This window comes from Mustelus asterias, chromosome 6, assembly GCF_964213995.1.
Source record: "Mustelus asterias chromosome 6, sMusAst1.hap1.1, whole genome shotgun sequence".
NCBI classification, from domain to species: Eukaryota; Metazoa; Chordata; class Chondrichthyes; order Carcharhiniformes; family Triakidae; genus Mustelus; species Mustelus asterias.
In genome coordinates this window covers 101,310,209-101,335,670 of record NC_135806.1, presented here as the reverse complement: position 1 = coordinate 101,335,670, position 25,462 = coordinate 101,310,209, and the positions used below count along the sequence as shown (strand labels likewise).

The following is a 25,462-nucleotide window of genomic DNA, read 5'->3' as shown; positions in this document are numbered from 1 at the left end:
TGGATTCCCTGAACACCAGGTAAACGATAACGGATCCCAATTTGTCTCAAGAATTCAGATGTTTCTTGCAAGCAATTGGCATTCAGAATATTAGGTCTGCACCATATCATCCTGCTACCAATGGTGCAGCAGAACTTTTCATTCAAACCATGAAACATACCTTGAGTGCAACCAGGGAACAAGATTCGCTGATCAAACGTCTTAACAATTTCCTAATAGTATATAGCAATGCAACACATTCAACAACCAAGACCTCTCCTGCATTGCTAATGGTGAAGAGACAACTGCGCTCGAGATTTGATCTATTGAAACCTCCGAAAATAAAATAAATTGTACAATAGCAAGGACAAATGGAATGGCAGGAAAGCAAAGCACAGAGCTTTCCACCATGGATAGGGAGTTTTGGCTAGGAATTATTCCAAAGGAGAGAAATAGGTTCTTGCCACAATCCTTGCACAGACAGGATCGGTCCCTTATACTGTCCAGACCAGAGATGATATCATCTGAAGGAAACATGCCAACCAGCTGTTGGCTGGGAAAATAGATCCGCTGGAATCAGCTGAGAATCCAGATTCAACTGTACAAAGTCCTGAACTGAACTGAACCTTCCTACAATCCCGACAACAATGGACAGACCCTATTGAGAAAAGCAACACCTCATCTACAGATCAGACACCAAGACAACCTCTAGTCCCTACGTCAAACTAACCACCGATGATGTTAGTGGAAAGACAAAAATGCCAGAGGTTACCGCCAATGTAAAGAAGATGTCAGAGGTTCATAGAATCCCTGAGTGCAGAAGGAGGCCATTTGGCCCAATGAGCCTGCACCGACAACAATCCCACCCTGGCCTTATCCCATAACCTCACGTATTTACCCCACTAATCCTCCTAACACTAAGGGGCAATTTAGCATGGCCCATCCACCTAACCTGCACATCTTTGGAGTATGGGAAGAAACCAGAGCACCCAGGTAAATCCACGCAGGCACAGTGAGAATGTGAGAACTCCACACATATAATCACCCAAGGCCGGAATTGAACCTGGGTCCCTAGTGTTTTGTAGCAGCAATGCTAACCACTGTGGCAACGTGCTGCCTGTCAACCGCCCAGTTCACCATCAACTGTTCCCAAAGTGATGTCCTCCAGACTGTCTGACTGTCTTATTACTTGAATGGCTGTAAATTGAGAGAGGTGGATACTCATTGAGACCTTGGTGTCCTCGTGCATCAGTCGCTGAAAGTAAGCCGGCAGGTACAGCAGGCAGTAAAGAAGGCAAATGGTATGTTGGCCTTCATAGCAAGAGGATTTGAGTATAGGAATAGCAGTGTTTTACTGCAATTGTATAGGGTGTTGGTCGAAGCAGTTTTGGTGTTCTTATCTGAGGAAGGATATCCTTGCTTTAGAGGGAGTACAGCAAAGGTTTATCAGGCTGATTCTTGGGATGGCAGGTCTGTCATATGAGGAGTCATAGTTTGAGGATCAGGGGTAAACCTTTTAGAACTGAGGTGAGGAGAAATTGCTTCATCCAGAGGGTGGTGAATGTGTGGAATTCACTACCACAGAAAGTATTTGAGGCCAAAATGTTATTTGATTTCACGAAGAAATTAGATATTGCTCTTGGGACTAAAGGGATCAAGGAATATGGGGGGAAGGGTGGGGTATAAGGATATTGAATTTGATGATCAGCCATGATCAAAACGAATGGCAGAGCAGGCTCTAAGTGCCGAATGACTTATTCCTGCTTCTAGTTTCTTTGTTTCTATGTCTGACTCATAGGTAATTGTTCATGTTGAACTTGTTTTGAACGTGTTGGTGTGCAATTTAAGCAGGAAGGAAATGTTATGTGTTTGTTGTTCTTATGAACTGATGAAGCTCTGGTGTCTTAATATATTCATGTATTCACCGGAGATGGTGTCATAAGTCACTAGCGTGAGAAGCAGACAGAGAAGCAGCAGCCATGGAAGAGAATACACACCTATAGATAAAGCTCTGTTGTTTTAACTCTCCATGTCCCAAATACAGCATATATCCAATGTACAACAATTAAGTTTTAGGGGGAGGCAATGGTCTCGTGGTATTATCGCTAGACTATTAATCCAGAAACTCAGTGAATGTTCTGGGGACCCAGATTTGAATTCAATAAAACTAATATGGAATTAATAATCGGGTGATGACCATTAAACCATTATTGATTGTCGGAAAAACCCATCTGGTTTAGTAATACCCTTCAGGGAAGGACATAAGAACATAAGAAATAGGAGCAGGAGTAGGCCATCTAGCCCCTCGAGCCTGCCCCGCCATTCAATAAGATCATGGCTGATCTGACGTGGATCAGTACCACTTACCCGCCTGATCCCCATAACCCTTAATTCCCTTACCGATCAGGAATCCATCCATCCGCGCTTTAAACATATTCAGCGAGGTAGCCTCCACCACCTCAGTGGGCAGAGAATTCCAGAGATTCACCACCCTCTGGGAGAAGAAGTTCCTCCTCAACTCTGTCTTAAACCGACCCCCCTTTATTTTGAGGCTGTGTCCTCTAGTTTTAACTTCCTTACTAAGTGGAAAGAATCTCTCCGCCTCCACCCTATCCAGCCCCCGCATTATCTTATAAGTCTCCATAAGATCCCCCCTCATCCTTCTAAACTCCAACGAGTACAAACCCAATCTCCTCAGCCTTTCCTCATAATCCAAACCCCTCATCTCCGGTATCAACCTGGTGAACCTTCTCTGCACTCCCTCCAATGCCAATATATCCTTCCTCATATAAGGGGACCAATACTGCACACAGTATTCCAGCTGCGGCCTCACCAATGCCCTGTACAGGTGCATCAAGACATCCCTGCTTTTATATTCTATCCCCCTCGCAATATAGGCCAACATCCCATTTGCCTTCTTGATCACCTGTTGTACCTGCAGACTGGGCTTTTGCGTCTCATGCACAAGGACCCCCAGGTCCCTTTGCACGGTAGCATGTTTTAATTTGTTTCCATTGAGATAGTAATCCCATTTGTTATTATTTCCTCCAAAGTGTATAACCTCGCATTTCTCAACGTTATACTCCATTTGCCATATCCTCGCCCACTCACTCAGCCTGTCCAAATCTCTCTGCAGATCTTCTCCGTCCTCCACACGATTCACTTTTCCACTTATCTTTGTGTCGTCTGCAAACTTCGTTACCCTACACTCCGTCCCCTCCTCCAGATCATCTATATAAATGGTAAATAGTTGCGGCCCGAGTACCGATCCCTGCGGCACGCCACTAGTTACCTTCCTCCAACCGGAAAAACACCCATTTATTCCGACTCTTTGCTTCCTGTCGGATAGCCAGTCCCCAATCCACTTTAACACACTACCCCCAACTCCGTGTGCCCTAATCTTCTTCAGTAGCCTTTTATGGGGCACCTTATCAAACGCCTTTTGGAAATCCAAAAACACCGCATCCACCGGTTCTCCTCCATCAACCGCCCTAGTCACATCTTCATAAAAATCCAACATGTTCGTCAAGCACGACTTTCCCCTCATGAATCCATGCTGCGTCTGATTGATCGAACCATTTCTATCTAGTTGCCCTGCTATCTCCTCTTTAATAATGGATTCCAGCATTTTCCCTACTACAGACGTTAAGCTGACCGGCCTATAGTTACCCGCCTTTTGTCTCCTTCCTTTTTTAAACAGCGGCGTAACATTAGCCGTTTTCCAATCAACCGGCACTACCCCAGAATGCAACGAGTTTTGATAAATAATCACTAACGCATCCACTATTACCTCTGACATTTCTTTCAATACCCTGGGATGCATTCCATCCGGACCCGGGGACTTATCCACCTTCAGTCCCATTAGTCTACCCAGCACTGCCTCTCTGGTAACATTAATTGTATTAAGTATTTCTCCTGCTGCCAACCCTCTATCGTTAATATTTGGCAAACTATTTGTGTCCTCCACCGTGAAGACCGACACAAAAAACTTATTTAAAGACTCAGCCATATCCTCATTTCCCACTATTAACTCCCCCCTCTCGTCCTCCAAGGGTCCAACATTCACTCTAGCCACTCTATTCCTTTTTATATATTTATAAAAACTTTTACTATCATTTTTTATATTAATTGCTAGCCTAGCTTCATAGTCTATCCTTCCTTTCTTTATCGCTTTCTTAGTCTCTCTTTGTTGTTTCTTAAATTTTTCCCAATCACTTGTTTCTCCACTATTTTTGGCCACTCTGTACGCAGCTGTTTTTATTTTAATACTCTCCTTTATTTCCTTCGTTATCCACGGCTGGTTCTCCCTTTTCTTACAATCCTTGTTTTTTGCTGGAATATATTTTTGCTGAGAACTGAAAAGGATCTCCTTAAAAATCCTCCACTGTTCCTCAGCTATCCTACCTGCCAGCCTGCTCTCCCAGTCTACCTTAGCCAATTCATCCCTCATCCTATCATATTTCCCTCTGTTCAAACAGAGGACACTGGTTTGGGACCAAACTTTCTCCTCTTCCATCTGAATCAGAAATTCGACCATATTGTGGTCACTAGACCCAAGAGGGTCCTTCACAATAAGATCCTTAATTCTACCTACCTCGTTACACAATACCAGATCCAAAATAGCTCGTTCCCTCGTCGGTTCCGTAACATGCTGTTCAAGGAAACTATCCCGACAGCATTCTAAGAACTCTTCCTCCATTCCACCCTTACCGACTTGAGTCTGCCAGTCAATGTGCATGTTGAAGTCCCCCATGATTATTGCCGTTCCGTTTTTACACGCATCCCTTATCTGCTTGTTTATAGCCCTCCCTACCTCAACATTATTATTTGGGGGCCTATATACCACACCTACTAGTGTCTTTCTCCCTCTACTATTCCTCATCTCTACCCATAATGATTCCACGTTTTGTTCCTCAGAGCCTATGTCATCCCTCAGTACTACCCTGATATTATCTCTTATTAATAGCGCGACCCCACCACCTTTTCCTTCCTGTCTATTCTTCCTAAACGCCTGATACCCCTGGATATTCATCTCCCAGTCCTGGTCACCTTTCAGCCACGTTTCTGTAATGGCCACTAGATCGTACCCACTCGTGCTGATTTGCACCATCAACTCATTTACCTTGTTCCGAATGCTTCGTGCATTCAGGCAAAGTGTCCTTATTCCAGCTTTTATCTGGACCCGCTTTGATGAGTCGCGAACACCCTCTCCCTCTACTCCCTTATCTAAATTACCGCCTTCATTCACTTGCACCCTCTCCTCTACCATTAATTTTGTAATTCCCCTTACCCCTGCATCCTCCACCCCATCAATTAGTTCCTTGATCCTAGTCAACTCTTCTAGCTCCCCTCCCCCCAACCTATCTAGTTTAAATTCTCCCCAGTAACCTTAGCCAACCTACCGGCCAGGATATTGGTCCCCGTGTGATTCAAGTTCCACCCGTTTTTTGTATACAGATCACCCCTGCCCCTAAAGAGGTCCCAATGGTCCAGGAACCTGAATCCCTGCCCCCTGCACCAGTCCCTCAGCCACACATTCATCTTCCACCTCACTCCATTCCTGCCCTCACCTTCCCGTGGCACAGGCTGTAATCCTGAGATTACTACCTTTGCTTTCCTCTTTCTCAGCTGTCTCCCTAATTCCCTGTACTCCCTTTTCATGACCCCTTCGCCCTTCCTACCCACATCAGCGGTACCAATATGTACCGCTACCTCAGGCTCCTCTCCCTCCCACCTCAGGATTTCCGGGACGCGACTAGCGACATCCTGGATCCCGGCCCCAGGGAGGCAGACCACCATGCGAGAATCCCGCCTACCTCCGCAGAAACGCCTGTCTGTCCCCTTCACCATCGAGTCCCCGATTAATACCGCCTTCCTCCTCTTTTCCTTAGCCCTCTGAGTTACAGGGCTGGACTCCACTGCGGAGACACGGCCACTGCTGCTTCCCCCAGGCGGGCTGTCCCCCCCAGCAGTACTCAAGCAGGAGTACTTGTTGTGCAGGGGCAAATCCACTGGGGTGCTCTCAACCACCCTAGCCTTACCCTTCCTGGCCATCACCCACTTGGCCTCCTCCCGTTGCCCTGGTGTGACCACCTGATGATAGCTCTTGTCTATCACCTCCTCATTCTCCCTCATCAGCCTAAGATCCTCGAGCTGCAGTTCCAGCTCCCTAACACGGTCCCTCAGGAACCGCAGCTCGACACACCCCTCACAGATGTGGATGTCCGGGAGGCCAGATGCCTCCAGGACCTCCCACATCCTACAGTCATCCTACAGACATCTGCAGTCTTTACCTGGTCTGGCCTATATATGACTCCAGAGCCACAGCAATGTGGTTCACTCTCAACTGTTCTCCGGCAATTAGGAATGGGCAATAAATGCTGCCAGCCAACAATGCCCATGTCCCACAAATGAAAAAAAAAGGTTTTTTAAGTTTTTATTTATTACTGACACAAGTAGGCTTACAGTAGAGTCATAGAAGTTTACAGTGTGGAAACAGGCCATTCGGCCCAATTTTTCCACACCACCCTTTTTAAACCCCGAAGCTATACCCAATTGCCTGCGCTTGGCCCATATCCCTCTATACCCATCTTACCCATGTAACTGTCTAAATGCTTTTTTAAAAACAAAATTGTACCGCCTCTACTACTACCTCTGGCAGCTTGACACTCACCACCCTCTGTGTGAAACAATTGCCCCTCTGGACACTTTTGTATCTCTCCCCTCTCACCTTAAACCTATGCCCTCTAGTTTTAGACTCCCCTACCTTTGGGAAAATATATGGACTATTTAGCTGATCTATGCCCCTCATTATTTTATAGACCTCTATAAGATCATCCCTCAGCCTTCTCCGCTCCGGGGAAAAAAGTCCCAGTCTATCCAGCCTCTCCTTCTAACTCAAACCATCAAGTCCCAGTAGCATCCTAGTAAATCTTTTCTGCACTCTTTCTAGTTTAATAATATCCTTTCTATAATAGGGTGACCAGAACTGTATACAGTATTCCAAGTGTGGCCATACCAATGTCTTGTACAACTTCAACAAGACACCCCAACTCCTGTATTCAGTGTTCTGACCCATGAAACCAAACATGTTAAATGCTTTTTTCACCACCCTCTCCACCTGTGACTCCACTTTCAAGGAGCTATGAACATGTACCCATAGATCACTTTGTTCTATAACTCTCCTCAACACCCTGCCATTAACTGAGTAAGTCCTGCCCTGGTTCAATCTGCCAAAATGCATCATCTCGCATTTAGTCACTTTAGTAATACTGCCGTGAAGTCACTGTGAAAATCCCCTAGTCGCCACACTCTGCCATCTGTTCGGCTACACTGATGGAGAATTTAGCATAGCCAATGCATCTAACCAGCATGTCTTTTGGACTGTCGGAGGCAGCTGGAGCACCTGGTGGAAACGCACGCAGACACTGGGAGAACATGCAGACTCCGCTGACCCAAGCCAGGAATCAAACCGGCTCCCTGGTGCTGTGGGGTAGTAATGCTAACCACTGTGCCAACATGCCGCCTTATCCAGAACTAAAATGATTCAACAGAAATTTATGACAGTGTAGGTTATATGTCAGGGCTGTAATAGTTAGGATTTTGTGAACTGTTAAGACTTTCCTAGATTACCACATCTGTAGTGAATATCCCTGGCTTGAGCCACAGTGTGGGTTACATTCTGATACATAACTGCGGGAATGAATTTGTGGATCATGTCCTGCAGTGTGCAGTCACAGTTGTGAAGAAGACTTGTGTATGATGAGGAGAATGTGATGAACCAAGAGGAGATATAGCCACTGGTTCTGTCCAGTAACTGCAGTGTACTTGCTAACTGAGAATGAGGCTGCGGGATTGATAGCCACAATGCTATTAAAAAGTCCAAAGTGTCTGTTACTTGCCAGGTTGAAAGGTAAAAAATATTGCAGATCAACTGGAAAGGAACTTGAAAAAGGAATGGGTGGCCCATTCCTTTGTGGTCCAGTGTGGTCCATATTGAAACCAGTATCAGAGGGAAAAAAAGGAAGGACGTCTTGCTAAAGAAATAACAAAAGTTACTAACTAAATTTTATATTAAAACAGTCCTCATGGGTGATAATCTCTAGATTACTACTTGAGCCACTTGGTAACTAGCACAAGAATAAACAGATCAGGTGCGTGAGTGTATCTGAGATCCCCTTGAGATAGGAAGGAACTGCCTGCTAGGGTGTCTCCACCTGAGCTTTTGTAGGGCCTGTGTTCAACTGGAAAGGATAAATAGACTGTCAATAGTACTGTAAACTAATACAACAACAACAGTGAGGACAAATGAAACGATGAGTAAGCATCGGGAGGGAGGGAATCTAGGTGTGGAGCCAGAGGAAATGGGCGAGATATTAAATGAGTACTTTGCATCAGTATTCACCAAAGAGAAGGACTTGGTGGATGATGAGACTGGGAAAGGATGTGTAGATAGTTTGAGTCATGTTGAGATCAAAAAGGAGGTATTGGGGTTCTTGAGAAACATCAAGGTAGACAAGTCTCCAGGGCCTGATGGGATATACCCCAGAATACTGAGAAAGGCAAGAGAGGAAATTGCTGAGGCCTTGAGAGAAATCTTTGTATCCTCATTGGCTACAGGGGAGGTACAGTAAGAAGTTTAACAACACTAGGTTAAAGTCCAACAGGTTTATTTGGTAGCAAAAGCCACACAAGCTTTCGGGGCTCGAAGCCCCTTCTTCAGCCTTGGAGCTCCGAAAGCTTGTGTGGCTTTTGCTACCAAATAAACCTGTTGGACTTTAACCTGGTGTTGTTAAATTTCTTACTGTGTTTACGCCAGTCCAACGCCGGCATCTCCACATCATGACTACAGGGGAGGTCCCAGAGGATTGGAGAATAGCCAATGTTGTTCCTTTGTTTAAGAAGGGTAGCAAGAATAATCCAGGTAATTACAGGCTAGTACAGGGAAATTATTGGAGAGGATTCTTCGAGACAGGATTTATTCCCACTTGGAAAAAAATGGACATATTAGTGAGAGGCAACATGGTTTTGTGAAGGGGAGGTCGTGTCTCACGAACTTGATCGAGTTTTTCGAGGAAGTGATGAAGGTGATTGATGAGGGTAGGGCAGTGGATGTTGTCTACATGAACTTCAGTAAGGCCTTTGACAAGGTCCCTCATGGCAGACTGGTGCAGAAGGTGAAGTCGCATGGGATCAGAGGTGAGCTGGCAAGGTGGATACAAAACTGGCTCGGTCAAAGAAGACAGAGGGTAGCAGTGGAGGGGTGCGTTTCTGAATGGAGGGCTGTGACAAGTGGTGTTCCTCAGGGATCAGTGCTGGGGCCTTTGCTGTTTGTAATATATATATATATATATATATATGATTTGGAGGAAAATGTAACTGGATTGATTAGTAAGTTTGCGGACGACACAAAGGTTGGTGGATTTGCGGATAGCGATGAGGATCATCAGAGAATACAGCAGGATATAGATCAGTTGGAGATTTGGGCGGAGAGATGGCAGATGGAGTTTAATCCGGACAAATGTGAGGTAATGCATTTTGGAAGGTCTAATACAGATAGGAAATATATAGTAAATGGCAGAACCCTTGGGAGTATTGATAGGCAAAGGGATCTGGGTATACAGGTACGCAGGTCACTGAAAGTGGCAATGCAGGTGGAGAAGGTAGTCAAGAAGGCATATGGCATGCTTGCCTTCATCGGCCGGGGTATTGAGTTTAAAAATTGGCAAGTCATGTTGCCGCTTTATAGAACTTTAGTGAGGCCGCACTTGGAATAGAGTGTTCAATTCTGGTCGCCACACCAGCAGAAGGATGTGGAGGCTTTGGAGAGGGTGCAGAAAAGATTGACCAGGATGTTGCCTGGTATGGAGGGCATTAGCTATGAGGAGAGGTTGGAGAAACTTGGTTTGTTCTCACTGGAGCGACGGAGGTTGAGGGGAGACCTGATAGAGGTCTACAAGATTATGAGAGGCATGGACAGAGTGGATAGTCAGAAGCTTTTTCCCAGGGTGGAAGAGTCAATTACTAGGGGGCATAGGTTTAAGATGCGAGGGGCAAGTTTTAAAAGAGATATACGAGGCAGATTTTGTGCACGGAGAGTGGTCGGTGCCTGGAACTCGTTGCCGGGGGAGGTAGTGGAAGCGGATACTGTAGTGACTTTTAAGGGGCGTCTTGACAAGTACATGAATGAGATGGGAATAGAGGGATATGGTCCCCGGAAGCGTAGGAGGTTTTAGTTAAGTCGGGCAGCATGGTCGGTGCAGGCTTGGAGGGCTGAAGGGCCTGTTCTTGTGCTGTAATTTTCTTTGTTCAAATCAAACTACAGAGTATTCCACCAAGGACAAGGAGTTTTGGCTTGGAATTACTCAGCAGGAAAGAAATGGGTTCCTGCCGCAATCATTACACATTCTGGATCTGTCCCTTATGCTGTACAGACCAGAGGTGACATTGTCTGCAGGAGACATGCCGACCAGCTGTTGGCTGGGAGAACAGATCCCCTGGAATTGCAACCTGCTGAGAATCCGAAATATGGCTATGAACAGAACAGCAACTAAATATTGCAGGTTATAATATAATCAGAAAGGATCGGGAAAGGATTGTGTAGAGTAGCTCACTTAAGACAAAGGTATGACAATAAAAGATTGGTGCATAACTATCAAGGTTAGAAACAAAATCCATATAGATTGAAATAGTAGGTAAGGGATTGATCACACAAATAAACATGTTTTAGTGGAAAGATGGTGGATGAAGAAAAATGTAAGCAAATGTTTACCAAATAAAGGATATAGAATCACAAATGTGGTAGATTTTAATTATCTTCTACTAAATTAAGCAGCAAAAGGTGTACAAGAACTGGAATTTTTTACTCTTAAGTGAAGAAAGTCCCAACAAAGAGGGATCTAAAAAGAAAATTAAGTGTGAGGGAGCACTTAGACAATAACAACCACAATAAAGATTGTGAAGGACACAAGTAAGACAAAGGCCAAAGTAATAGCTGATTTCAAGGGAATGAAAATGGTCCAAGGACAGCAAACTGTAAAAACAAAGAAATGGAGCAGCAGTGCGAAACATTTAAAATGGCAGAAACATATCTCACTAAAAAGAACAAAGTAGGTAGTGATGACACACCATGGATGAATGAATAAATCAGGATAAAAATGTAAATAAAGAAATGGACATGCACTTAAGTACAAAGGTAACAAAGGAATGGATGCCAAAAGGGTATTCCTTTTAAAATTTGAAGATTTGAAAAGAAGTTTTGGAAAACTTTGGAAAGCAAAAAGAATAATCTGAGTACTACTTTTGTTTATTTGTGTAATTGTCTTTGTTCTTTCTGGAAGGGTAGGGGGTTTTAGTTAAGTCGGGCAGCATGGTCAGTGCAGACTTGGAGGGCCGAAGGGCCTGTTCCTGTGCTGTAATTTTCTTTGTTCTTTATGGGCAGAGGTTAAGGCAGTTACTCAGGTTGACAAACAGATGGATGCTGGGACCATTGCCCCCCCCTAAAGCACCTTATGTACTGGGGGGGGGGGGGAACTACTTTTTTGTTCATGGCCAGTTTACATTTTAACAGACATGCTTTGCTTTATGCTGGGTATTTGTCCAAACAAAATGAAGGTTGTGGAGGACCTGCTTCTTTCAATCAATGGTATGTTCTAGAGTGCTGCATGGTTACATGTACTCACAGCTTAGAGGGAACTTTGGCTGACCCCACTGTTTATCATTTACATAAATTATTTGGACTCCAATTTCAAAATTGACAGTACCAAATTGGAGGTGTTATTATTACAGAGATGAACTGTGATAAAATACAGGCAGACTTTAATTAACTTACAGGATGAATGTGTAGTTAGCTAATTAACTTCAGTTGAGGTAAATTTGGGACCTCCTTCCTCACCTTCCCTGGGAATGGAAGACAATGGCAAACCACCACTGACAAAAATTGTCAAGAAAATGAATCAAGGTGAAGCATCAGCAGACTAAGCTGAAAACCTGCCTTCTCAGCCAGGGCACATATTGCATGAGATGGGTAATTATGAGGTAGAAATTTTGATAGAAAGCATAAGGAAACATCATATTCCTTGGCAATTGGGTTGGAGGTGCAAGAGAATCTAAGAGTGCAAATCACCAAAACTTAGGATAAAATGATGAAGATGACATAGGTTAAGAAGACCATTTATGGAAAAGCAAAGTTTCTAGGGAGATAGAATTTAAGAGAAAAGTTCTGTTAAATTTGTAAAGAATCTTGGAGCGCATTTGGAGTGTTGTGAACAGTTCCAGTCTTTAAAGGATACAGAGGCATTGGAGAAGAAACAAAAAAGGTTTATTATGATGATACCAGAACAGATAGGTAAATACCTATCAGGAAATATTGAACAGATTGGGGCTCTTTTCTCTGAAAAGGAGAAGACTGAGGGGGCTGGCTTTCGGAATCTAGAACAAGGAGTCATACTTTCAAAATATGGAGTAGGCCATTTAGGACTACGATGAGGAGAAATTTCTTCACTCTCAGCGGGTGGAGAACCTGTGGAATTCTCCATCAAAGAAAACTGTGGAGGCCAAGTCATTGAATATATTTAATAAGGAAATATATTTCGAGACACTAAAGGTGACGAGGGGTATGGGAAGAGAGTGGGAGTATGGCATTGTGATAGAGGATCTGCCATGATCATATTAAATGGCACAGCAGGCTTGAGGAACTGAATGTCCTACTACTACTCCTTGTTCCTATGTATCTAGGATGGCCATGATAAAAGTTTTATGGGGTAGAATTAGAGAATATGTTTCACCTTGTGGGCCAGATCTGAACAAGTGCCATAAATATAGAGTAGTCTCTAATATTGCTGACAAGGAATTTAGGAGAGCATTCTTTATGCAGAGTAGTTAGAATTTTCCTTATCAACAGATATTCATCCAGCTCTTTATTTTTTAAAAGGTGACAGTTCATGCAAAATGAATTGCCTTTTGTGATACATGGTACCAGTTTGGTTCTGTTGGACTCCTTCTGTACAGCCATCTCCTTTTCCAAAAGTGGTTCAAACTCCCATAATTTCCTCCTCCTACACTTCTTACAAGCATACACTTAGCTCTTTTTTTTAAATCTATGTGGCTTGACGTATCACACAACTAGTATTCTTGAGTTTACAAGCCTTGAGTATACCACATTTTCTTTTTGTAGTGCACTACCGATTCAGCTAAATGTAACCTTCTCTCAGGAAGCTTTGGGTTGCTGTACAGCTGCACATCTAAGAGGGAACATTGCAAACCTTCACATCTTTCAGCCTTTTGTATATCAGCTTGTGTTTTCTCTACAAGACTTCCTCCGTGATATCTTTGATTTTTGCTTTGATTACAACCATCTGCTGCTTACCCAACGCAAAAGTTTGTTCACATTTGTTTGATCCCCTTCACTGTGGAACCAGAACCATATTGAAGTCATCACCAGAAGCAATATACCCCCCTCCTTGCATTTTGTTTCCTTTCGTTCTGGCTCAAAGACAGGCAAGCACATAGTGCATACCATGGTGTCTGCCAGTTCTTTTGTTTTTTCAGAAGCAGTTTCCAGTACCAAAACTGACAATTTGTAATGGAATCATTTTGAGAATGTTAGGCTTTTGTTCAGAGAGTAATTCTTTATATGGTAGTGCAGTGTGTGAAAATGATAATTCGTCAAATTTCTTTGGTTTACTTGAAGTTAGTCTCCTCTGAGAGATTTATTTTTAACTAGTATCCACAATTTAAAAGCACATGTATATTATACCAAATGTGTTATGCACGCTCTTCCCAAAGGCAGGTTCTTGGCTCTGTCTGTTGCTGCTTCATTCTGAACGATTTAAAGCATATATAAGAGCGTGTAGTTTACAACTTATAGTTTGCAGAGTTCTAAAATTCTTTGCCTTCATTTCTCTAGTGATGTCTCATCAGATATAAACAGATTTGAGATAAGTCTCAGTAACAGAACAAAGAAGAGCAAGGATCCTGATATCTGTAAGTACAATTGATTGCTGCTTATAAGTATTTTACTGTCATTCAAAAGTTCAGTCCTTGGATGATGAGGTTTTAATGCTATGCTATGATCTCTGTAGACCAGTTACTGTGTTCTTAAATCGAAAAAATATAAAATTCCAGTTATTTATCAATGGAATGAAGCCACCAGATTTCACGGTTTAAAACTGAATAATTTTATTTTACTATACAAGAGTCAACAAAGAAAACAATAAATAATATTTATCTTATCATCTAACTTGCATAATTAACATGAGTTAAACATAAATTAATAGGCAAATTAGAGTTGAATCTTGTTGTAGGGTGTGAGATATTGTTTGGTAATCTTAATGGAGTCTTTGTAATCTTAAATGAGTTAATTGTATGTATTTATTAACGATAAGAATGTGCATATATACAGCAAAGGGTTCAAGCTAGTAGCTGTCTTTATACCGAGGTATAGGTCATGTCTTCTCTTACACCACTGTATGGGCAGTTCTGTACTCAGTTCCACATGAACCCTATATGTGCCAAACTATGAACTACAAATATAAATCATAAATTGCACAGTAAATGGCAGATTCCAGCAAGCCAGATTGGTTTAGTAGTCCACTCAGATCACTGTGAGTCATAAAGCCCCCCGCAATTGTCTTCCTCGGTGAGGAATTTCAGATCCTCTCACTCTAGGAGCTTGTCTGATCGCCAGCTGACAGCAGTGCACAACCACCCCAAATTCCATTGCCACGATCTTCACCATAAATAGCATAGGCTTGCAAAGCCTGCTCAGCTTGGTCTGGATGGCTTGGATCCACAGCTGCAGCAATTTATTATCTTTGCTTATTTACAACTTCTGGATCCAGCCTCTTCTTGAGTCTTCTTCAGCTTGTCTGTTCTGCTCCACTGGACTTAACAACTACCACTGCTCAGCTTTGATTGATCTGTGTCCCTACTTTCAATCAGATTTCAGTTTCAACTTCCCAGTCTCAGCTTGCTGCCGATAGCACGGTAGCACAGTGGTTAGCACTGCTGCTTCACAGCTCCAGGGACCTGGGTTCGATTCCCGGCTCGGGTCACTGGCTGTGTGGAGTTTGCACATTCTCCTCGTGTCTGCGTGGGTTTCCTCCAGGTGCTCCGGTTTCCTCCCACAGTCCAAAGATGTGCGGGTTAGGTTGATTGGCCATGCTAAATTGACCCTTAGTGTCCTGAGATGCGTAGGTTAGAGGGATTAGCGGGTAAAATATGTAGGGTTATGGGGGTAGGACCTGGGTGGGATTGTGGTCGGTGCAGACTCGATGGGCCGAATGGCCTCTTTCTGCACTGTAGGATTCTATGATTCTATGATTTCCTTAGAGATTGAAAAGTTCAGTTTCATTTCTAGGTTTACTTTTTCTGCTTGCCTTTCAATTTAATTTTCAGATCAGTTTCTGTTTTGAGGTAGGGTCTGCCTCAGAAACATACAAATGAGTTTAAAATATAGATATCTTCACTGTGTGCATTTTTTTGTCATGACTTTTTGTCATGGAGATCAAAGGTAAAGGAGAGGATAGGAGTGCAGGTAATGATGAGGACTTTCAACTAGTTAAAGGAGCTGAGGGCTCAGGAGAGGTTAGTAAAGTTTCCAGACCACGTAATAGAACAGAGTATAGAAGGTGGCAGGAATCTAACCTCAGGCAGAGTAAAAAAGGTGATCAACACAGTGCAAGGAGATGGTCTGGGGAAGAATAACCAGTCTGTGACAGGAAGGGACAGAGCATGCAAAAAAAGGAATGCACTAACAAATCGGGTTCAGGTAAGAAAGACTAACATAAAGACACTTTACCTGAATGCACGTAGCATTCGAAACAAAGTGAATGAGTTGACGGCACAAATCAGTACAAATGGGTATGATCTAGTGGCCATTACAGAAACGTGGTTGCAGGATGACCAGGATTGGGAACTAAATATCCAGGGGTATCAGACAATTCGGAAGGATAGACAGGAAGGAAAAGGAGATGGGGTAGCTCTGTTAATTAAGGATAACATCAGGGCGGTAGTGAGAGACGATATAGGCTCTAAGGAGCAAAATGTGGAATCAATGTGGGTGGAGATGTGAGTAATAAAGAAAGGAAAGATAGATTATGAAAGTAAACTAACATAAAATATAAAAACTGATAGTAAAAGTTTTTACAAATATATAAAACGGAAAAGAGTGGCTAAAGTAAATGTTGGTCCCTTAGAAGATGAGAAGGGGGATTTAATAATAGGAAATGAGGAAATGGCCGAGGCCTTAAACAAGTTTTTTGTGTCGGTCTTCACAGTGGAGGACACAAATAGCTTACCAATAATTGACGATCATGGGACTGTAGGGGGTGAGGACCTTAAAACAATCACTATTACTAAAGAGGTAGTGCTGGGTAGGCTAATGGGACTAAAGGTAGACAAGTCCCCTGGTCCGGATGGAATGCATCCCAGGGTACTAAAAGAAACGGCAAAAGAAATAGCAAATGCATTAGTTGTAATTTATCAAAATTCACTGGACTCTGGGGAGGTGCCAGCTGATTGGAAAACAGCTAATGTAACGCCACTGTTTTAAAAAAATGAGGTAGACAAAAGGCAGGTAGCTACAGGCTGGTTAGCTTAACATCCGTAGTTGGGAAAATGCTGGAATCTATCATTAAGGAAGAAATAGCAGGACACCTGGAAAAGAATAGTTCAATCAAGCAGACGCAGCATGGATTTATGAAGGGAAAGTCATGTTTGACTAATTTACTAGAATTCTTTGAGGATATAACGAGTGCGGTTGACAGAGGGGAACCGGTGGATGTGGTGTATTTAGATTTCCAGAAGGCATTCGATAAGGTGCCTCACCAAAGGTTGCTGCATAAGATAAAGGTACACGGAGTTGGGGGTAAAGTGTTGGTGTGGATTGAGGATTGGCTATCTAACAGAAAGCAGAGAGTCGGAATAAATGGGTGCTTTTCCGGTTGGCAATCAGTGACTAGTGGCGTGCCGCAGGGATCGGTGCTGGGGCCTCAACTATTTACCATATACATAGACGATCTGGAACAGGGGATCGAGTGTAGGGTAACAAAGTTTGCGGATGACACAAAGATGAGTGGGAAAGCAAATTGCGTGGAGGACACAGAGAGTCTGCAGAGAGATTTGGATAGGCTAAGTGAGTGGGCAAGGATCTGGCAGATGGAGTATAACGTTGGTAAGTGTGAGGTTATCCACTTTGGGAGGAATAATAGTAAAATGGACTATTATTTAAACGGTGAAAAATTACAACATGCTACCGTGCAGAGGGACCTGGGGGTCCTTGTGCATGAATCACAAAAACTCAGTTTGCGGGTGCAGCAGGTAATCAAGAAGGCAAATGGAATGTTGGCCTTTATCGCGAAGGGGATGGAGTATAAAAGCAGGGAGGTCATGCTGCAACTGTACAGGGTACTGGTGAGGCCGCACCTAGAGTACTGTGTACAATTTTGGTCCCCTTATTTAAGAAAGGATATATTAGCTTTGGAGGGGGTACAGAGAAGGGTTCACCAGGTTGATTCCAGAGATGAGGGGGGTTAGCTTATGAGGAGAGATTGAGTAGACTGGGCCTGTACTCATTGGAGTTTAGAAGGTTGAGGGGAGATCTTATAGAGACATATAAGATAATGAAGGGGCTAGACAGGGTAGAAGCAGCGAGGTTATTTCCACTTACAATGGAAACAAGAACTAGGGGGCATAGCCTCAAAATACAGGGGAGTCAATTTAGAACAGAGTTGAGGAGGAACTTCTTCTCCCAGAGGGTAGTGAATCTTTGGAATTCTCTGCCCAATGAAGCAGTAGAGGCTACCTCGTTAAATGTGTTTAAGTCACAGATAGATGGATTTTTAACCATTAATGGAATTAAGGGTTATGGGGAGCGGGTGGATAAGTGGAACTGAACCCACTATCAGATCAGCCATGATCATATTGAATGGCGGAGCAAGCTTGAGGGGCTAGATGGCCTACTCCTGCCCCTATTTCTTATGTTCTTATCTTCTAATGAGATTAGGTGCCAAGATGCAGCAGTCCTATAAATTAAGGTACTTGGGAGCAGGGTAAGATCAGAGTGCAACTGCTCAGTAAACTGATGATGGTGTTGAAAATGATTTTGGGTTACCAAAGAGTCTAGAATGTAGAATGTGACCACTGTTGGTGAAGCAAGTGCAGAAACAAGTGTGCAGTTGAAATAATAGGATTGTAATGAAGCAGTTACATAAATATAGAGAGGCAAACTTAAGATATGAGTGACAATGTTTTGGAAAAATTTGCAAATGCAAGTTTGAGCTAGGGATTAGTTTTCTGGTGCAATACTTGGATCTGTAGAACTTGTTTTGATGTGCTATCTGTGTCCTTAGAGGTTCAAAATGCCCATGGCAAGCATGCATGCTTCCGGTATGAGTTTTTATTTATGAAATGTATCACTTTCCTCGGAAATAGTTGTCAATGACATCTTTGGCTTGTGAGTCTTTGCCATAATCCTTGACAACAACACAGCTGCAGCCTACAACCTTGCGAGGTTTCCCTTCTCGGTCTATTTTGCACAGGCCTACCCATTCACCAAGTTTCTTGTTGTCATCAACCTTAATCAGGTTGATCTGATGCTCAGCACAGAGGTCTTCTACCAACTTAACATACTGTGCCTCATCACAATTGCCTGCCAGGACACACAAATGAGCCTGTCGTTTGTCCAGCACCTTGACAGCTTCCCGCGGAGACCACAACACAAGCCATCGTGGATGTATGCAGTTTTAAGCACTTCCTGAAGTGCAGTGTTAACATCCATGACACCGCTGGCAGTTATGCATTGCAATGGATGATATTTGTCAGTGCACTAGCAAATGCAAAGTGAACACACCAAAAACTTTCAGTATAGTTAATTCATGGCGTCGATTCACACACAATGCTGATTTGATGAGTGTTTTGTTATTTTGATGCCTAATTTTCCAGATAATGCTCTCTCTTAATCAGCATAGCTGCATACAGATTCAACAGCAGGAAGGATGCCCCCACCAGTGCTTTTTAAACGAATTATCATTTATTTACGGGTTAGTCATTTATTGATATATACTGGCTCTTGCTACACTTTCTGATGTTCTTAAAGTTGCCAATGTCTCTAGGAGAGGGTGTAGCAGATGCTGAAAGCCATTGTACTGACTTGAAAAACTCTTCAAAAAAATACAGTTGTTCCAAGCCATGGATATAATAGTTGGCTTTCCCTTGGAACACAGCATGACTTGGAGAACAATTAGAGGGCACCAGGAGGCCATATCCACCCAAGATGCTCAGGGAGCAATTGTTGTACATGACCTCAGCTCACAGCAGCGTGAAATTTCTGTCCTCACTGTTAGAAAACCCTGCTAATGTTATGTGCGAGAGAGTTCTAATCTGAAACACGAATTTTGTGTAGTGTATTGTTTTTTGGATATTAATGAAAAATGTTTGGGGAAACAGTGAGAACTCAGACCTCTCTGAAACAAACAAATAGAAATATTTGTTAAGTAGAAGAAAGATAATAAACTACAAAGGACAATCTTGTACATTGGCAAATTAACAGTAAGTAAGCACTTAGTCCCTCAAAGACTCAAAACCCAAAATTGTTTCCCCCACAATCCTAAACTCTACTGAGAACCCTGTATCCCAAACAGCAACCATAAACCTCTTGGTCAAATTTAGCCAGTGATTTACCACACTCTACAGCTTAAGTGACCAGGACTCGGGCATAGTCTTCGGTTCAGTGAAGAAAATGACTTTTTGGACAAACTGTCTTTTGCCTTTAGCACTCCATCACTGGCTGAGCTGTTTCTGAAGATGGCTGCTGCTTCAACACCCCATTTGTGTGTAAACAGCTTCCCATCTCACAGCATTCTGACTACCAGTTGTATCAATTGCAAAGAACACCTTGTTCACATTCTTCCCTTTTCCTTTTTCTTAGGTGCTGCCCACATATGGTTTACAAAAATACATGGCAGTTTGATTTTACTTGTGCAAAAAAGCTATACATTCATTTTAATTGCATCCTAACATTTTGTGACACACACTGAAATTGGCCAACTGTTGCAGCCATAACTTCAACTTCAGAGTAGGGGAAGGATTGCATTGCTAATAGATGTAAATGTGATTGTAACCATAAACTTTTATATGTTGGGCTGTGTACAGGTTGGAGATATTTGCAATATCTTGCAGTTTGCTGTCCATTGCATAAAAGCGTTTTATTCAACAGTTTAACTACATTTCATTCTGTCTTGTCAAAGAGCAGCAGGTTGAGTGAGCTTGTGGCTTTGCAAGGTGTCTTTGCAAGGTGTCATTGCACATGGACGCTGCTTGTCAACTCTGAGTTGTGCTGCAACCAAGACTCAGCTGGTACGTGACTATATGCAAAGAATCATTTGTGTCAATGTCCTAGCAGCATCCATGACATTTGACTCGTCCATTTACGTTTCAGTTATCACAGAAAACTGGGCATTGCAGGATATCTGCTGATGACATCGTACGTGACTCTGATGCACAACCCACATGTGACCAGCATGCACACAGTGAAGGTCATGCAATCATAAAAGATGTGAGCGTAGATCATTGGCATTGTGAAATAAAACTTCCATTGCCCAAGCAGCTTTGCAGAAGCCTTGCAGTACTCAGCAGAACTGGTGTCAAGATTCATGATGGGCTGAATGCCATGCAGCTTCTCAATGATGAGGTCATACCCCGCCACTAGCTATATAGCATGCAGCTGAAGAGAAAAAAGAGAGGAGTTAACTGAGAGATCACTTTCTGGTCAGGCTTTCCATGAACACCTCGATGACTGCTATACTAGTAAACCTAACCCTAATTACCCATTTGCCAACAGTCCCTATCTTCCCTCTGTCACAATCGCAGTTTCCACTTGGGCATAGCTTTTACAATTATGGGGTTTATAAGATTATTATATTTTGGGACTGTAGCTTTATATTTAGGGTAATTGAAGCAGATCATGTGTCCTCTCCTGCAGTCTTCCGAAGTCGAGGTAGTTTGTTAGAGATCCAAAGGCGGCTGAGACTGGTTACTGAAAAGAAGCTTGGACAATGTCAGCAGTCTCTGAGTTTGCAATGAGTAGATTCTATGGGGCCGATTTTACCATCGCATTGCGCCCGTTTTCAGGCACAAAAACTTGGTAAAATCGGACATGAGGCGAGTAGATTGATCCGCGCCGCCTCTGCGCCTGTTCCCCTTTTACCAAGGCCCGAAAATGACCGCGATTGGGAACGTGCCAGACTGAAACGGGCGCGACAGCCATTTAAATGCATTTAAATTGACCTAATGGGCTGCACACCCAACTTTACCGGCACTTCCCCCTTTACCATTTGTGTTCACCCATCCAAAATCAGCGCGAAACAGACATGTTCATGTAAGTCCGATTCGGGCGCTCCAGTTAGTGAGGAGGTAAGTGCCTACCATCCGACGACTCACTGCATCAGATCGAGGGACGGAGAGGGTCCTCTGCCACTCTGCTTGAGATCGGTGGAGGGGAAGGGGGTTCCACTGCCACTCTGCTTCAGATCGATGGGGAGGGGGGGGAAGAGGGTCCACTGCCACTCTGCTTGAGATAAGTGGAGGGGAAGGGGGGTCCGCTACCATTCTGCCTGAGATCAGTGGAGGGGAAGCGGGGGGGGGAGCCCGCGATCGGTCTGTGGGGTGGGGGATAAGGGGGTCAGTAATGTTGTGGGGGTGGGGCAATGTTCATGGGGGCCAGGGGGAGGCATTATCCGACCCAGGAGGAATGTGGCAGGGGAGCAGCATTCTACCGTTTTTTTTCTGCACATGCGCAGTTGGAGGCACTGATCGGAACTGTAGGGTTTCAGGCCCACCCACAGGCTTGTGCAGCAATTTGGAATCGCTGATATTTTTTCAGGCAGAATGCGTATGGGGGCAGCTAAGAATGGGTCTAAAAGTCGGATCTGAAACACTCCCAGTTTCAAGCCCAGCACTTAGAGTCAAAATGGTAAAATAGGGCCCTTGAGTCTCCCAAAGTCCCGGAAAAGTAATGTTGGTATCTGGTTGTAAAGATTTGTGCTGTGAGATGTTTATTTACTTTTAAAATGAATGGGAGTATGGATTTATGATAGTTAATTAGCATTTTTGGTTGGATGAGGGTCAGTGTGTTTGATCTGATTTTGATTTGATTTATTATTGTCACATATATTAACATACAGCAAAAAGTATTGTTTCTTGTGCGCTTTACAGACAAAGCATACCGTTCATAGAGAAGGAAACGAGAGAGTTACAGTCATAGCTAGGATGTAGAGAAAGATCAACTTAATGCAAGGCAAATCCATTCAAAAGTCTGACAGCAGCCGGGTAAAGCTGTTCTTGAGCCGGTTGGTATGTGACCTCAGACTTTTGTATCTTTTTCTCGATGGAAGAAGGTGGAAGAGAGAATGTCCAGGGTGTGTGGGGACCTTAATTATGCTGGCTGCTTTGCCGAGGCAGCAGGAAGTGTAGACAGAGTCAATGGATGGGAGGCTGGTTTGCGTGATGGATTGGGCTACATTCACAACCTTTTGTCGTTCCTTGAGGTCTTAGGCAGAGCAGGAGCTATAACAAGCTGTGATACAACCAGAAAGAATGCTTTCTATGGTGCATCTGTAAAAGTTGGTGAGAGTCGTAGCTGACATGCCAAATTTCCTTTGTTTTCTGAGAAAGTAGAGGCATTGGAGGGCTTTCTTAACTATAGCGTTGGCATGGGGGGACCAGGACAGGTTGTTGGTGATCTGGACACCTAAAACCTTGAAGCTCTCGACCCTTTCTACTTCATCCCCTGATGCGCGTCTGGTAAATAGACAAAGCTGATGTTGCCAGAAACAGAAGGCTTTTATTCACTAAAAAAGGGACGATGTGGAACAGACAATAAACAGACAATACTGAGCATGTGGACCTCCCGACTGAAGGCCGGAGGGGGGAGGGCTGCAGCCTTTATACCCTGAGGGCGGAGCCTCCAGTTAAGGGTGCAGCCGAATTAAAGGTGTCAGGGAGTGTCTCATATATGAACAGTAGTGGCAACAATATATACAGCTCAACCGTGCCGAAGGCACGACAGTGGTTTACCACATCCCCGTTGATGTAGACAGGGGCATGTTGTACTTTACGCTTCCTGAAGTCGATGACAATCTCCTTCATTTTGTTGACATTGAGGGAGAGATTATTGTTGTCGCACCAGTTCACCAGTTTCTCTATCTCATTCATGTACTCTGTCTCATCATTGTTTGAGATCCAACCCACTATGGTGATGTCGTCAACAAACTTGAAAATCGAATTGGAGGGGAATTTGGCCCCACAGTCATAGGTGTATAAGGAGTATAGTAGGGGGCTGAGAACACAACCTTTTGGGGCACTGGTGTTGAGGATGATCGTGATTGCCATGGGCAAAAAGGACAGGAAGTCATTTTTGACATTGGGTTGCAGGCTTCGATACAAATTAATGAATAACACAACAGAGGTTTTATGTAGCCAGCAGAGAGAAAAGGATGCTTAGATTTGCAAACTGCTGCATCCAGATGCAGGAAGGAGATGGTCTTTAGTTAAAGAGGTGCATCCTTCAACCTTCTACTGTTTGCCTGGTCATACAGAACTTGAGTATTGAGACATTTTGTCGAAGCTTTTCATCTTGCACTCGTCAGAACAATTGCAAGAATACCAATCTAAGAGGAACAACAATTTTGTATTGTATGGGAGTGCTGATTGGTTGGTAAATGGATTGTGATTGTAGAGGTGTTGCCATGGAGATTGCATCATGAGATACTTGTGATGCCACCTGATATCAAACACTAGACCCACCACCATTACATGAATCAGTATTCATTGAGGTTATGAACTCAACAACTCGTGCATTGTGTTCAGCTTTAATGACACCATATATGCCCAAATAGATTGTGTTGCCATGGGATCCCCTCTAGGCCCAGCTCTCGCAAGCATCTTTGTTGGGTTCCTTGAGAAAAGTGCCTTTGGTGGGATTATAACCTTGTCAGCAGTCTCTGGGTTTACTTCCAATATGTGGATGATCCGGTTGCTATATTTAAATCCATTGCAGCATGTAATAATTTCCTTGCATGTCTTAATGGGCTCCATCCTTCACTCAAATTTACCTTTGAAATGGAGCAGTCAAAACACCCTTTCCTTAATGTACTAGTTGGGAAATCTGCCAAGGGGTTCTCACTGGTCAATATACACGTTGATTCTTACAGTTTTACGTGCTATAGATCGGCCTTATCAGCAACCTAGTGAATAGGGCCCAAGCCATTTGCTCACCATGCAAGATTGATGCTGGAATAGGGGGAATCAAAGACATCTGGCAGGATAATGGCTAATCTAATCAGAACGTTTCACATTGAATGTCATGCAAATGCATGGACCAGCCTGAAAAGTGCCTGGGCTACCTCAAATCATTCTGGAAAGGTAAGGTATCTCAAAAATTTCAGCAACAGGTGAAACTAGCTGTTTCATGCTGCTACAATGCAGTAGCAACACGAATGGTATTTGCCACTAACAGGATGCTGCCATCAAGCCAAAAAGATGTTCTGCCTACCACATAAATGAGTAATGTGGTATGTGAATTTCAATGCCAGTGTGATGCAAGGTATGTAGGCCATACATCCCCCAAGACCAGCTGATCATATCAAACAGCATGCTCCTTCCAGGACTGTTCGCAACAGGCAAGGTACAGACTGTACCTAACCAACCCGAGCTTGTAAAACTGAAAACTGAGTCAACATTAGATGTGATTCTGCGGTTGGACAACATTTGCTAAAAAATCCTTGATATGCTAAACATTACGCTGACAACTAGTTTATGATTTCAGTCAGGCTTGTGTTCTGGAAACTACATATATTATTAAATGGGGTCTTGTTCTTTGCAGACAGAAAGTCATGTACAGACACTGTGTGCATATTTCAGCCAAACAATATTAGTGATAGCCATTCACTGTTTCATCCCACAGGGCAAAACCTCAACCAATCAAAGCTGCCTGGCTTAAATTTTAAGCAATACTTGGCCGTTAACTGTCAGTCACCATCAACTGGTGCATTCTCCATGGCAAAACCTCTGCCAATCAGAGTCTACTTATCAACTATCAGCTCTCTATTGTCTCACAGTTTAAAGTTGTTGTTCCCCTTTATGTTAGTATTCTTGCGATTGTTTTGATGAGTGCAAGATGAAAAGTTTTGACAAAACTTTGCACTTTTCAGCAATACTTCCAACTGATTCTGGTGGATTTCCTCTGGCATGGCCAGGGAAAAGAAGCATCATTGGAACAGGTTTTACTACTGGGGTGGATTTAAGCTTGCTGAAAATGGAGAAAAACACCTGGAGACCTGTGACTTGAAATTGCCACTGTAACAGGGATACAGGATCCCATTGGAATCTTGGAGTAACTGTTTGGTGATGAGTATGCCAGCAGAATGTCACTTTCTGTGGCTAAAGTTGCATACAAAAGAAAATAGTGCTTAGTCAATAGTGGCTT

The 25,462-nt window shown here is 43.4% G+C and overlaps 1 protein-coding gene across 1 annotated transcript in view; it reads left to right on the top strand.

The window, feature by feature from the left end:
• LOC144495025 (ras GTPase-activating protein 1-like) overlaps positions 1 to 25,462 on the top strand; it is a 196,163-nt gene that overhangs the window by 133,935 nt on the left and 36,766 nt on the right. Inside the window, exon 15 of the mRNA XM_078214823.1 lies at positions 13,886 to 13,962. Coding sequence (XP_078070949.1) covers positions 13,886 to 13,962 — 77 coding nt within the window. The remainder of the gene's footprint in view (positions 1 to 13,885; positions 13,963 to 25,462) is intronic.